Source organism: Cyanistes caeruleus, chromosome 1 (genome assembly GCF_971803275.1).
Source record: "Cyanistes caeruleus chromosome 1, bCyaCae1.hap1.1, whole genome shotgun sequence".
Lineage (NCBI taxonomy): Eukaryota > Metazoa > Chordata > Aves > Passeriformes > Paridae > Cyanistes > Cyanistes caeruleus.
In genome coordinates, this window is record NC_141701.1 from 147,824,081 (window position 1) to 147,839,403 (window position 15,323).

The 15,323-nt window shown below is 37.0% G+C and overlaps 1 protein-coding gene across 1 annotated transcript in view; it reads right to left on the minus strand.

Annotated features, from left to right (window-relative positions):
- Window positions 1-15,323, minus strand: part of LOC111925518 (sodium channel protein type 5 subunit alpha-like) — a 32,247-nt gene that overhangs the window by 2,888 nt on the left and 14,036 nt on the right. The window contains exons 12-26 of the mRNA XM_086866223.1: window positions 15,143-15,269; window positions 13,097-13,335; window positions 12,560-12,760; window positions 11,457-11,810; window positions 9,697-10,134; window positions 8,646-8,792; window positions 7,412-7,532; window positions 6,187-6,341; window positions 5,378-5,551; window positions 5,059-5,166; window positions 3,376-3,654; window positions 2,723-2,776; window positions 1,701-1,842; window positions 1,076-1,176; window positions 389-659 (exon numbers count right to left, since the gene is read on the minus strand). Coding sequence (XP_086722349.1) covers window positions 389-659; window positions 1,076-1,176; window positions 1,701-1,842; window positions 2,723-2,776; window positions 3,376-3,654; window positions 5,059-5,166; window positions 5,378-5,551; window positions 6,187-6,341; window positions 7,412-7,532; window positions 8,646-8,792; window positions 9,697-10,134; window positions 11,457-11,810; window positions 12,560-12,760; window positions 13,097-13,335; window positions 15,143-15,269 — 2,911 coding nt within the window. The remainder of the gene's footprint in view (window positions 1-388; window positions 660-1,075; window positions 1,177-1,700; window positions 1,843-2,722; window positions 2,777-3,375; window positions 3,655-5,058; window positions 5,167-5,377; window positions 5,552-6,186; window positions 6,342-7,411; window positions 7,533-8,645; window positions 8,793-9,696; window positions 10,135-11,456; window positions 11,811-12,559; window positions 12,761-13,096; window positions 13,336-15,142; window positions 15,270-15,323) is intronic.

The following is a 15,323-nucleotide window of genomic DNA, read 5'->3' on the forward strand; positions in this document are numbered from 1 at the left end:
CAAAACCCAATAATTGATTGGATTGAATATTTTAGTTGATGCTAAATCTGTGACAATGGAAATTATCATGTAATGTGATACTGCTATGATGGGTTATTCATTCTGTATTTTAGATGAGACCAAAAAAACCCTAAAGAACCATTGAAAATATAGACACACTTTTCCTAAAGGAATTGTTTTAAAACTCATTTAATATTATTTAGTATCATTTTGAGGCTGGTTGCTTATTTTTTCCTTAAGACTTTACATTGTAAGTAATACATGTAAGTATTACAACTTACATTTAAATGACTATTTGCAGTTTAAAAAAAAAAATTAACTACTTTTTTCCACTCCAAAAAGAATAATAATTAATATAGTAAATAATTTTCAAGAGAATTTTACTTACCAACAAGTGACATAATAACAACAACTAAATCAAATATGTTCCAGGCATTTGAGAAATAGTACTGCCTTAGAGCCAGCAATTTCAGCACACATTCTGCAGTAAAGATGGTAACGAAGAGTATATTGATTTTGCTGAGGATGTTTGTCTTTGTTTCACTTTGCTCATAAGTTTCCACCATCATCGTGACCATGTTGAGGCAGATGAGACCCATGATGACAACATCAAACATTTGGGATGTTAAAATGTCGAAAAGAAAACCTTGGTATCTGTTCTAGAGGGGGAAAAAAATATACTTTTGACACCAGTTATGAAAATAAGGAGTGCCCATTCTTACATGTTTCCAACATTTCCAATTTTTATGTCTCAAAGTCACTCAGCAACAATGAAATCAGAGAAACTAGAGAAAGGCAGAGTACAAAAATGGTATTAAAAATCCCTTCCCATCCTGGAGTTTTATCAGTTCCAAGGTGAATATAAGAGCCAGTAATATTTATGAAGAGAACTTAATAATTTTTTAACCTGTAAAATAATTCAGTCAACTTTTTGGTGTGGAACTGACTTTAGAGCACTGTGTATCAATGTAAAGATAACAGGAATAATATATATGCAATATATAAATACATGCACTTTTCAGTGAATTAAATTGCATTTTTGCAGTGCATTTTATCAGTGAAGAATTCAGTTTACCAAGGGTCTTGGAATGGGTTTTTGAGGTTTCTTGGATCCCAGCTTTTTCATTGCATTGTAGTATTTTTTCTGTTCTTCTGTCATAAAGATATCTTCCCCACCTAAGTATACAAAGAAATGTCACTGTTATTTGGTGAGAAGAAAAAGCATTATACTTAAAATGTCTAAAATTTCTGGAAATGGGCATTCCTTCCTTTTTTACACCTTGCTGTTACTGGCTCTTTTCACATCACATGTCCGAAAAGTCAGTGGCACAAACCAGCCATTCACAAGAGTAGAAGTCTTGGTGTGAAACTCAGCTCACTCAAAAGGCATGCAGACAAAAAACATGGACAGGATCAAATCTTTCCCTTCCTTCCCAAGTGCTGGGCTTGCTGAATATCCAAGTCACTCCTCACAGCATCTCTAGCAGACCACTTTTTAGATAAACTGTTGAGTGCCCCAAAAGGAGTGAAATTTTAATTGGCTGTGAAATTTTTGGGGAAGATCTAGGTGTTCAGGTTACAGGGGAAAAGAAAGCAGAAAATTATTTATTGCAATTTAATTATTAATATTCTGGTAAATGTCAATAGAAGTTTTAGATTCCATGTGCAGGACCTTGTTCTCTAAAGCACAACCAATACACTTATCTTTTTCTTTTGCTGGTTGAAGTTGTCAATGATTACGCCAACAAAGAGATTCAGGGTGAAAAAAGATCCAAAGATGATGAAGTTCACAAAGTAGAGATACATATACAGACTGTTCTCCATCTTTGGCTGATCATCTTTCTGCAAGAATCAGAAGCAACTTGAGAAATAACACACAGCAACGTGGGCCCAACTGAGAATAATCTTCATATTGAAACTCCTCTCAAAAATTGATTCCAGGAGGAGCTAAGATTTACACTCTAACTGCTAATTGTGATAAAAGTGATATAGTTTAAAACTAGCAAGAGTGCATAACACAAAATTTTGTTTGAATACTCTTGACATGATTTTCACAAGCACTGAAGAAACACCAGTTCAGTTCCTTCCAATAAGAACAGGAGCTGTGAACTTTTCAGTACGTGGAAAATCAACTATGCAGAAGTCAAATTCCAAGCCCTTGTCATTAAAATTCTTGGCCTAGATATGTTGTTCTTTTAAAACTTCTGTGATGGCTATTATGAATAAAAACAAAATTGGAAGAAAAATAACTTTTTTAATTGAAGAAAAAATAAGAAAAAAATTAAAACACACACACAAAACCACATAAATATATGAAAATACTACTATTAGCATTTTCATATTTTATATATGATTTATATTTTCATATATAATATTAGCAATATTATAATATTAAAATACCTTAAAAATTCTTTTGTTCCTTTGAATTCCTGATGAAAATTAAGACATCCTCTACATCTCAATTTATTTCCTTACTAATTCATACCACTTTGTTCTTTTTAAGCAGGTGGATCAAGAGCTGAAACCCTTTCCCCATTGCAACAGAGGAGCTTTAGGATACTATGAGTCATTTGCAGATTAAATGTTTACATCATCTGACAGAAAATAATTACTGGTAGTGTTTAGCACAGACAAACAGCAGATGTAGAAGTGCAAAACAAATACTGCATTTGCAGAAAGCAGTAGCATTCACAAAAAATATGGTTTGAATACAGTGACTGACCTCTCGTGAATCTACTGCTGCATACATGATGTCCATCCAACCCTTAAATGTTGCCTGGAATGAGAGATTATGGAAAAATGTGTTGAACCTTGACCTTAAAAATCTTCCCATAATTTGCAATATCTGAATAATGCTGACTGGAGAAGAGCCTTTGCTGTGTTCACATGCACAAAACACCGAGCCCTGGCTGCTGCTGCTGTGTGTGGCATTCTCAGCCTCATTAGGATATGAAAGCTCTCAAGGGGGAGACAGAACACTTTAACCTAGGATTCTGACAGAGCAGACCTTCATCAGCATGGGAATAAAGGCCATGCAACCCTCATGGCTGAATAAATGCACATTTTGTCAGAAAAGGTCTCTATTTCCCCAGAATTCCTTCTGAGATGGACTCTGGGTCTCGGGATCCTGAAACTGGCGGGAGCTGCAACAGCACTTGCCCACCAAATGTTCCTTTATCACCTGGAAAATCACAGCAGGGTCTCCTCTGTCCCGCTCTTCCCATTTCTGTGCATGAACAGCCAGCAACAAGGATATTTCCTTGCAAGCTGCAGGATATTTCACTGCCTGCATCACCCTCAGAGACGAGTTAGGAACTGGTGAAAGGTCCAGCCCATCTGACAGGGTGCTGGCTACTGAGGACAAGCAGCACTTACCACCTGAAGAAGAGCCAGGTAGCCAGAGCCAACATTATCAAAATTGACTTTAACGTTGACCCAGAATATTTTTCCAGTGTTGTTATACATCCCACAGTCTGTTTTGTTATCGATCTCACTGCTTAATTTGGAATTCTCATCTGTCATATTGACACACTTCCCAAACTTCCCAGCAAAGAGGTTCACTCCCATGATGCTGAAGATGAGCCAGAAGATGAGGCAGACGAGGAGAACATTCATGATGGAAGGGATGGCTCCCAGGAGGGCATTGACCACAACCTTGGATGAAAAGGGAGAGAAAAATAGGCTTCAGAAAAAGGATGAGCTCAGGTATCTGTAAGCAGTCACTTAATCATCTCTACAAACAAAAACCTGACGTTTTCCTTGTAAATACTAGTCACGGCTGAACATATCTTTAGTATCTGCTAGGCATTCAGAGAAATAGTTGATACTTCTTGGTCTTCTGTGAGACACTACTACTACTACTATTAAGTAAACCCACTCACTTTTTTTTTTTACTTTCCCTTGTTTTTTGGAATAGGACATAACCCATTTGTTTCTTTGTTTTAGACTTTTTTAACACAAGATTTCTGAAGTATTCATCCATGAGCACTAGTGCAGAGGACTATTTTTAAGACTCTCAAAAGCAGCTCTTACAAGGACACCAGAAATAATTCTCCACTAGTAATTTTCTTCATTTATTTTTAGGGGATTATGGTTGTGTTTGGGTACAGCCATAAGCCAGGTATGTTTTCTGTGCTAGGTGCTGCACAACCAGACAAAGGTGTCCATGCAGATTTTAAATGTATGCTAAGACATAACATATTGCTTCAAAAAACTGGGTAAGGGAATGGTGGGAACATTTCTTTGGTTTTCACAGTGAAGGCAGTGAACTCATCTGTCAGGCAGCAAAGAAAAACTTGATGGACCAGCAGAAAAATTCAAAGGCTTTGTGGAAGTTTTTTGGAGACTGCCACACACATTCTTCATAGCAAGACAGAAAGTATGACATCCCCTGTTTCAATGTCAAAATTTACTCCAGACATGGAAATTTTGATACATTCTGCTAATTAATTTAATGATATTTCTCTCTGTCTTCACAGTGTCAAGCTTGCACCCACAGAATTTTCAATCTTACTTCCAGAGTAAAAAATAATAAATAAATGTGCTCTTTTGATGGGAAAATAAAGTCTAGTGTTCTAGAGACAAACACTTTTGTTTTCTAAAAGAACTCTATTTGAAACAATAATTTGAGTAAAATACTTTTTAATAGGCTACAGATTTTTGTAAATCCATCCATTACAAACTTTTAAAATTGATGTGACTCCTCTGAGTTAGCTTGCTATCAGATTTCAAAAATTATAATTGTGCTCACAGTTCTTATTCTTGACGTAATTCTTGCCTCAGTAAGACAGGAACATGAGAATGAGCAGCAAGGGAACAAAGTTCCACCTAGGCCAGTTTTAGTTTCAACAGCACTTGGATCAATCACTCCAGGAAAGTCCGTAAGGAATGTCCACGTACAGAAGATTGCAACCATTGGTCTCTTTAAAAATTCATTTTATAGTTCCTAAACTGATCTCTGGGTGAACGTGTGAGCTTCATAAAGACATGAAGTGATGAGTTACAAACTTGCTATGTGCTCATCAGTTCTGACAAGCTTTAGATTGCATTCAGTCTTACCCTCATCCCCTCAAACCGTGACAGCGCTCTCAAGGGTCTCAGAGCTCGCAGAGTCCTAAGAGATTTCATGGGGCCAAAGGTACTGCCAAAGAGGTTTACCAAGGAGATCTGAGTGGGAAGGAAAAGGAAAAGTATTAGCAGTGTCCTGTCATCTGCTTCCTTTTTTTTCCATTAAAAAAACTCAAAACCCAACCAACAAACCAAACCATGCTTTCAGTGCCTGGAGTGCAATAAAGAGCACTGTCTGACATTTACATCCAGAAAATTATCAGGGATTCTGCTGCTAATGCTGTGTAGGGACAACAAAGGCTGAACTCACGCCTACAATGAGGAAGTCCAGCCAGCACCAGGCATTGGTGAAATACTTCTTGAAGCCATAAGCCACCCACTTCAGGAGCATCTCCAGGACAAAAATGAAAGTGAACATTTTGTCAAGAAATAACAATATCGCTTTAATTCTTTCTCTCTTATGTATATGGATGTCGTCAAATGCCTGAAACCATAATAGATATAGATAGATGGTAAAAATCAGAGATTAACCTAGTACAATTAAAGTCAAGCAACACTGAAATCCCTTCATCATCCAATTTGTTTTAATACAGATCTGAACACCATTTGTTACTCAAATCTATGCCAGCTGATAAAATTCTCCCTGTGTCTTCTTCTTCTCTATATAATACAGCCCTGTGGATGCATCCTTCCTGCACAATGAAATCTCAGGAGGACAATACATATTTTTAGAAATTTATATCGTAAAGTTTATCTATTGAAGAGAACTAAATATTTTTTTTCCAAGTATTAAGAGTCATTTGTTTGCTTTAATGGTATAAAATCCCCTTAATGTTTCACAATTGTGACATAACTTCCTGAGAAAAATCCAGTATACAACCAGAAGAGAAACCTTCTGAGATTCATATATTCTTAGCTTAGCTCATGCTCTCTAATAATTTTTAATAATATCAATAACAGATTTTCAATAATTAAAATGGTGAATAAACGACTGCTATTTGAAGACTCTTCCCTCATTATGAGCTCTAAGATATTCACTTTGTTATTAAAAACAACTTCTCTGGGTGCAAAGCAAAGCCAAAAATCCTTCATGAATACATGAAACTGTGCTACACCAACCAGGGCTCCACTGCTCAGAAGAATCATGAACACGATAAAGGATTCAAACCAGGAATGTTCAACAATCTGGTAGCAGGTTTTTCTCAGGTTCCACCAGGTTTCTCCTCCAAACTTTTCAGCACTGCCCAGGCAACAATGAATGTACCGAGCACAACCTGAGAGACAGCAAGGAGAGCATGGAAGGAAAGCACAGGAATGTGAAGGCATGGTCTAGAAACTTCTGGGCATGGGGCAAAGTCAATAGTCACAGTTACTGCACCATTGTTGTTGGCTTTCCCTGCTTTACCAAAAGAAAAAACATGGGATACATCTAGTTTAATTTGCCTTGTAGCTCCTATTCATAAACACAGTAGGCAGAGCCCCTTTGGACAACTTTCCATTAGTTCAAGATATTTCTGAGGCACTGGACAGGCTCTCACTGACCTGCTGCTGGAGCACAGAAAACTTCAGGGCCATGGGAAGAGTCTTGGTGTTACAAAAGCCTTTCTCAGTTTCTGCACACTCTTTGGAAAGCAGAGATGAGATCCTGTAACCCCAGTTTAGAAAGCCACCAAATTTGTCAGGATTGATATTATGAAGCCAGTGTTGTTGCATATTAGGGTAGGAAGAAATCATAAAATTTTGAACACATCCTAGAACAATTTTCAAAGCTAGATATTGACTTTAAAAGTCCTCAGATTACTGGATGATATTTAAGGCCCTTTCCAACCCAAGTCATTCTATAATTCTCTAATCATTACCCTAGAAAATCCCTTAGAAATTCAATTAATCTTAGCAGTTTCTATTGCTCCTTTCATTCCTTTGAGATTGTTCATGAAATGTTATTCAAGGAATATTTTACTGCTGCAAAATATTAATAAATCTGATGTGCAAAGTGACCATTGCCACTTGAGACACGATCCTGCACACTTCTCTAATGTTAAAGCCCCAGAGTGACTCGGTTGCTGTCAAACCGAGTGAAGTTCATCTCACCTCAAATCCTATTTTATTTAATGGGGTCTGTGCCAATCTCTTGGCCCACTTGGAAGCACCTGGCTTTTAGGGGTTTTATTTTTCACGTATCCCAGACTCTGTGTTGACTAGATAGGGACAACTATTTAGTTTTTTTTTCAGATAACTAAAATTAACTGAAAATAATCTGACCCTACTGACTCGGCATCACCAGAGAAACAAGCTGAGTTTTCAGTCTTCTCCCTTCCCAGCAGTGAAACCATGAGAGTCTTACCTTCTGGAAAACACTGTTCTGGAGTCTTGAAGTCTTCAGAAAATTCTGGAATCTGTTTTAAAACATCTTCTGGGTTTGCCAGATCCACTGTGCTGGCTTCAGAAGAGCTGACACTGTCCAACTACCAAGCAGATAATATCAGTTATTGATTCTTTTTAATTCGGGTCTAAGTGAATAAATAATCCATGAACAAATAAAACTCAAAATGTATGATGTTTATGTACTAATATTACTAATATTATTGGGTAATGGAGTTTTTTATTTTAAAAGATCTAAGCTTAGAAGTGGATCCAATATGTGCATTGAAATAGAGGCCAAAGCTCTGTAATTCCAATATCTATCTACATGAACCAGATGTAACTGCCTAATCAGCTGGGAAATTGAAAAGCTTTTAAATTGCATATTAATGAATATGGTTCTCAAAAAATAGGAGAAATTACTTGGGTTAAAACCATGAAATCATGGAAAGATACATTCACACAGGAGACCCAAATAAATATATCTGTTATCATGCCAGGAACTGAGCACCCATGACAGTATTTAAGAAGTAGAAATTTGAATCCTACCCTGTATTCTTCAGTTACAAAGCTTTTTTTCCATCCCATTAAAGCAAAGACAATTTGTCATGAGTCAGCAGTTTGTTAGCAATTACTCTATGCTTTTGTTCTTTCATGTTTCCATAATGCTGTTTTTTATTTCTTAGAATGTGTTCTACATTCCAAATTATTTTAAAAGTACTGTAAACTGGTAACAATGATCTTTAATGACATAGAGAGAAACTCATTTCGAGCATTATGTTTCTTGAATCCAAGATACTTAGGATACAGGCAGACTTGATGGAATTTCCCACATGGAAGGTTATTTATCTCTCTTTAATTCCTTTTTTTAATCCTCCTATTTTGTGGAGTCAGAATTTAATAAATGGAAGGCATCAGAGAGTCTTTTATAATTTATTCAAAATTACTACCAAAATGACATTGTAGTTTTCCCATTTCTTCATGCTCTCTTTCCTATACTTATATTTTTCTTTAAAATAAGTACCTAGAAACCCCTTTGATTTTGCTCACAGAATTCCAGCTCCAGTATTGGCTCTTGTCCTGCCAGACCAGGTACTGCAAATTCAAAGCTTCTTCTGGCACTAAACTTCTCTCTGGTAAATCACTGAACAGGAATATGCCTGTGTTTGATCAGTATTGGAAAATCAACATCACTGAAAAAAAAATTAAATTTTTACCTCTTTATCTTCTGGTGATGAGAGTTCACCCTTCTTGTCCTTTTCTAGATAAAGCACACTGAATTCTTCAGAGGCAAATCCTGATCCTTTACTCCAGCTGCTTGAATTTTTTGCTCTGTCTCCCCTTTGCCTCAGTTGATTTTCATCCTGAAATTAATCTGTGGATTAGAGGGGCTTTCTTTTGCCTTTTTCGGTAATGTACAAGTCAGAGGGGAAAAAACCAATAATCTGTACATTTCATTTAAAGTGGGAATCTCCAGACAAGAGTTATAAGAAAGGATCATTTTGAGTCTCTGATTTTGCCTAAGGATAGAACTTTTCTCCAACAGACATGCAGCAAATGAAGGCATTTTGTTGACCTATTCAAAATTTAAATGAGAATTCTTACACAGGAATTAAGAGGGAAATTTAAGGTGGGAAATTGTGATACCAGAATGACAACTGTGATTGAAACAGAACTGAAAAATTCATAGAGCACAAAGAAATAGGGTAAATATATGATGTAGTATAAAATATATGTCCTTAGTAGAGCCAGTCCATACTTAATCCCATCCACTTCTAATAATTACTACATACTACACACAGCAAGGAAAAATACAAAGTAAGGATCAGAAATATAAATTCATGTTCTGAATCCATGATAATGTTCTGCATGCAGAACATGTATTTTTGCTCTCTTGTGCAAATAATACCAACACAGTTGACATTATTCATAAATATTTACATTTAAAAATTACATGTTTGCCAAGGCCTACCACAATTACCTGTGTGCACCACATCAGCTAGAATTCCTGGGTAAATTTTCTTTTTAAACTATGAAAACATCTTGATTTTAAAGGTTTGAGATTAAAGATTAAAAATCAAGTGATGATTTACCCTTGCTGAAAATATTTTTACTTTTGGTTCTAGTTCAGGACTTTGTAACTCTCTGGAAATGGATCAACACACCCCACCCTGCTCTGCTAGAGACCATCTTTTCCTGCACATCCCTGCCTCTCTTCATCTCTCTCCACAATTCTACTGTTCCAACACAAATAAAGAACTCCATTACCTGTTTGCTGCATTCTGTGTCAGTAAATGTGCTCAGTTTATCATCATCTTCAAAACCCTCACTCGTATTCTCTGCCTCAGCAATAGGGACACAAACAAATATGTTGGGATTTCTAACAAAATCTTCAAGACCTGGGCACTTATCCCCGTTTTTCTCAATCCATTCATTATTGTAATTCTCTTTACAACTCTTTGTCTCTTCACTCTTGAACCCAAGTGAGTTTTGTGCAGTCAATTTGATTTTCTTCCTGTGCACTGTCTTTATCTGCCTGAGCTTCCTACAACAGGCATCCCACGTGGCGCTCTTGACAAAGTGGAATCCCTTGCGGATCCGAGCGAAGGCAATCCGAAGATTGTTCATCTCTCCATCATCCTCTGTTGTCTGGAGACTGTCAGCACTAAAAGAACTCAGCAGCAGTGCAATGAAAAGGTTGAGAACCTGAAAGCAATTGAAATAATAATAATAATAATTTTAAAAAAATTAAAGTCCAGAGACCAGCATTCAGAAATCTGAATTCTAACGTTTGAAGAACACAGATGCTACCAAAGTTCAGTCTCTGTCCTGAGCAAACCAAAACAAGGTGATAAGGAAATTACTATGACTGATCACATTGAGGTTGATGAAATCAACTTCTCTGTCAGAAATTTCAATGTTCCCATTCCTCTCTCCTCAAAAAATGTAAGTTAAACTACCAGAGAAAACAGGTCTGTGTGCCAAACACATTATTTGGCAAAAGCAACTTTTCAAAGTTTAAAGTGGTAACATAGACTCACATCCTGTCAGTTTAATAATTGGCTCTTCATTCTTCAAATTGTAATTAAATTTGGCCTCTGTGGAGTTATTTCTGTGAGATCAGATTCAGGCCCAGAAAATTCCTCAAATCTGCCACACTATCACAAAAATCAAAACCAAGAGAAACTCAAATTTCACATTTTAAGAACCTTCAAATAAAAGAATTTTTAAACCTCCACTTGGTTTTTGTTTGTTTGCTTTTAAGGGAACGTGAGAATTTAATTTTTCACTAGTATTTTGGTTTCTAATGGGTTCTGTGTATCTTAACTTTTTTTTTTTACAATTAAGAGAAGTTTTCCATATGAAGGAAGGACATGAGGAGCAAAGTTACTAAAAAAAGATATTTATGATTTAGTCATCAAGAAAGGACAGCACAGGACCAAGGAAGGCAGGCTGTCCCTTATGTCCCAGCACAGAGTGTTGAGGCAGTGTTGCTTATGCCATTGCAAGAGTGAGCACTTGCATATAAATATACTTTGAGATGCCTAAAAATAATCCAAATTTCTGTGGTAGCACTGCAGATTCTGCCATTTGCTGATAAAGAATTCAGTCCTTGCATGAGGTCTTAAAAAAAATAAATAGAATTGATTTAGAGAGGGACTTAAGCACTTGGCCTAATTAATTCAAGCAGGAAAGCCATAAGCCTCACTGATTATTTACATCCAAATCCCAAGGTATGAAGAAACATTGCCTGTGGTGTATTTACTGCAAAGGTATTTCTCGTCACACTGCCACATGAAAAGGTCAAGTGATGCTGTGTTCAAAGCTCACAAAATGGGAAAATACAGACAGTGGCTCAGAGGTGAAAAGAAAAAGAGTATAAAGAGTATAACACATTCATATGCAGACTATAACATGCATAGGTAACTTTTCCACCTGTTTTTAGGGCAGCTACCTTTTGTTGTCAGAACAGCCATTAACTGGAGTCCACCACAGACAGGATGTGGAGAACACATTGAGAAACTTACCACCAAATTTCCTATCACCATCACCAGCAGAAAGACAACCAGACACAGGGATGGTTCAGCAACCACCATGCAGTCCCACATGGTCTCAATCCACTCTCCACACAGAATTCGGAAAATGACGAGGAATGAATGGAAAAAGTCCTTCATGTGCCAGCGTGGCTTGCAGTCTTTGCTTATTTTAGAGCAGTTGAGCACATAATTTCTCCCAAAAAGTTGCACCCCTACTATAGCAAAAATGAAAATGATGATTGCCAGGACGAGGGTCAGATTACTGAGTGCTCCCAGGGAGTTACAAATTATTTTAATTAGAGTGTTTAAAGTTGGCCAGGACTTTGCCAGTTTGAAGACCCTCAGCTGTGTAGCAACATAAAACATAGTGTTAGACATCAGTAGAGATAACTCATCTTTGCACCATGCAAATCTACAATAACCAAATTACTGATAGTCTGAACTATTCCAGCAATGCTACATTTGTGGCACATTAATACTTTAAAAAAGTATTTATAGATATTTTTTTCTTTTGACTGGGCAACTCTGCAAACATAAACTAATCAATTAATTTGAGACCCTGATGAATGCTTGGCCCACACAGGCAGGTGTCCATGCAATGCTCTTTATGTAGATTATGGTGCTTAATTTACATGTAAAGCAAGGGACCAAAAGCTCAGGGACTGCTGTTATAGCACTATGAAAAGAGTCTATATTTTGGCAAAGCAATTTAAATCAGTCCCTGGTATATGAAGTGGATGCCTTAACATAATTTCACACTTCTCTTTAAATATGGTTTATTTCTGTTTGTACACTGACACTTTTTTCTCTCATTTCCTGTGCTAGTTTTTAATTATTTGCATCAGTTTTATAACCTGTCCATTCTAGAATATTTTTCCTTTGAATATTTCTCAGTGAATTCAAAAGAAATATATGTCTTAAACTCTGACTCTAACATCAAAAGGAGTTTGAGTTGGTTTGTTAAAGCCAAGGAAATAAAAATAATTGGGGTAAAATAAATAAATAAATAAATTCTTGCCTCCTAACTGCAGAAGTATTCTCTATTAAATTCACAAAATAAAATTTCATACAACTGAGCATGTGTGAAGCATTACCAGTCTGAAGGATCGTAAAACTGACAGGGTTCCTCCTTTTCTCCTTTCTTTCTTGCTTTTGTGTTTGGGGAAACTCAGTTCAATTAAACTCAGTGTGACAATGACACTGTCAAAAATATTCCAGGGCTGCTGAAAATAGTAATAGGGATCTAGAGCGATGATTTTTAAGATCATTTCTGCAGTGAAGATCCCTGTAAAAACCTGTGTGACAAAGAAACAGTAGCATTAGCCTGAAAGCAGCCATGAATTTATCTCTGGGTTGTGTTGCCTCAACATTCATGGACATGTTAATAAAACCCATGTTTATGCAGTCCTAATGCACTTGTAATTAAAATGGGAGGATTCTTTTCTGCCTTCTCAGGAGCATGCCAAAGCATATGAAAAAATCTGTGAATCATCTCTAGCAGAAACAAAGTTTATAAATGCAGGGATTGCTAATTTTTATTTTTTACTGTTACTTTTTATGTTTTGAGTGAAAACACACATCAACCAATTAATTAATCCAAAGAAAAGCCACAGAGCTGAGAATTTGCTTACCAGATTTCCTATTTTAAGCATGAATTTAAAAGTAGGTGACATATTATTGTGCTCCAGTGCCATGAACAAAGTGTTCATCACAATGCAAACTGTGATGGTGAGATCAAAAAAAGGATCCTTTATGAAAGCAGACACTTTTTCCTTGATTCTCAGCCAAAGTGGGCAACAGTCCCAAATTAAATATTTTAAAGCAAAGTTCTTCAGGCGTGGTGGGCATTTCTGCTGAGCTTCTACACGTTCTAAATTAAAAAAAAATAAAAATCCTTATATCATTAGTTATCACTGAGCAAGATGGTGAAATAACAACCTCAAGAATTCAAAAGACCAGAGTAGAAAAAGGAAATCTCTCATCTCTCACAGACCTCCCCTGTACTTTCTACCATTCATGTGGCTCTTACATCAGCTGATAAATGTGAAAACAAAAAATTCAGAGAAAATTTGATTCCAAATTCTTTAGTGAGCACTTTCTTCTGAAGCTTTTGGAAAGGGTTTTATTTGTCTCAGACTGGTACTACAATCACCTGACAATGCAGATATTTGTGATGCAGAGGCCTCACCACAGCTGGTCCTGCTCTTGCAGGACAATAGAGTCGCTACAGCGCTTCCCACCGTGTCCTCGCGGTGTCTGGGACAACGGCTGTGTCACACCCAACAACTTTTTGTCTCCCCTGACTCTCAAGGCAGTTTAAAGATTCAATGGGAGACAGGAATTCTGACTCTGGCAAATCCAAATTGCCTGAAATTTGGCCTTTGGCCTTTTCTATGGGAAAGGTCACACCCACCATTTCCCAGCTGATGCAAGTTCAACTCATCTCTATTTTCCACAAGTAGAACTTGGGACAGAAGCTGTTTTGTCTTTGTAATTTTCATCCTTTTAATCAAATCTAAATCTCATAGCTCTTCTTTCTTTATTATTAATATTAATGAGCCCTTCAAAATACTTTAGACCCAGTTTAAGCCTTGTGAAAATTCATTGACCAACAGAAACTAGCTTTAAATACAAGCACAGTAGGAATTACTCATCTGGTTTTCAGGGACCTGGAACCTTTTCAGAAATAGATGAGCTGGATGTGACTCATATCCTTTTCTTAATTGGACCTGTCCTTGTTTCTTCCCTGTTTAATTTTCATTTCTTCTCCCCCAGGCTCAACACCTACACCTGTACCTACACCACTTATTCCAGAGTGATCACTTTGACTCAATCCTCACTCCAGGTCTACCTCTTGTCTTCCACTAGAGCTACAAGTCCTGTTCCACCCCATTTCACAGCTGAAACTGTACAACAAAACCCACATCTTTGATGGATTACGCTGTGAGGCAAAGCTCAACTGGATGTGTTTCAACCATGATTATCCCAGGAAAAAATATTTTAAAAATTTAAGAAAAGGGAACTTCCTAACACAGGTACCCCCCTGTTCAATCCTATACTTGTAGTCCAAGAACTGGTGGTAGAGCTCCCCAAAAGGGCCAAAAGAAAACAAAAGTTCATCATCCTGAATTACTTGGACTGAAATATTTCAGCAAGATCTGCAACTAAACTATCAGTCATCAAAATCACTGTTGCTGACTAACTCCCACCAAAAATTCACATGGGAAGGTAAATTAAAGTAATAAAACTGTGACATTAAGTATTCAATATCCAAGAATTGGCACAACTAATTTCACTTGCATAATCTTGTTAACTGTTGGATGCTGCATGCCTGTGAATCCTCTAAATTCTGCCACAGACACAACAGAAATCAGAGGATCGCAATGAAAAAAGTGTCCCAGACCTGCAGGTCAGATGATCAGAAATATCTTCCACCCACCCTCACTCCAACCCCCTTCACTCTCTATCCTTCAAAACCAGCTTTTACAATAGGCAAAGGATGTGTTCCACTACATAGAGACTGTGTAACACCTTTTTTTTCTCTAAAGGAAGACCAAACCAACAATGAAATTCCTAACTACACGCCTACAAATCTCTGCTAATCTTTAAGAGATTTTTTCTGATTTCATGGTAGCATTACTTTAGGGTTGAAATAAACTTAATAAGGAACCACTTACCCTCCAAGACACTAGTAATTATGCTGACTACACTTGCTGCCCTTTGTCTGTGAAGAGCTTCATTAAAGTGCTCCACTGACAGATGAGGAGGTAAATGCATCATGCTGCTCTCATCATGCTCAGCTGGCTGCTCAGAGAAGTAAACACAATTAGGGAGATACCACGAGAGTGAAATGAGCCA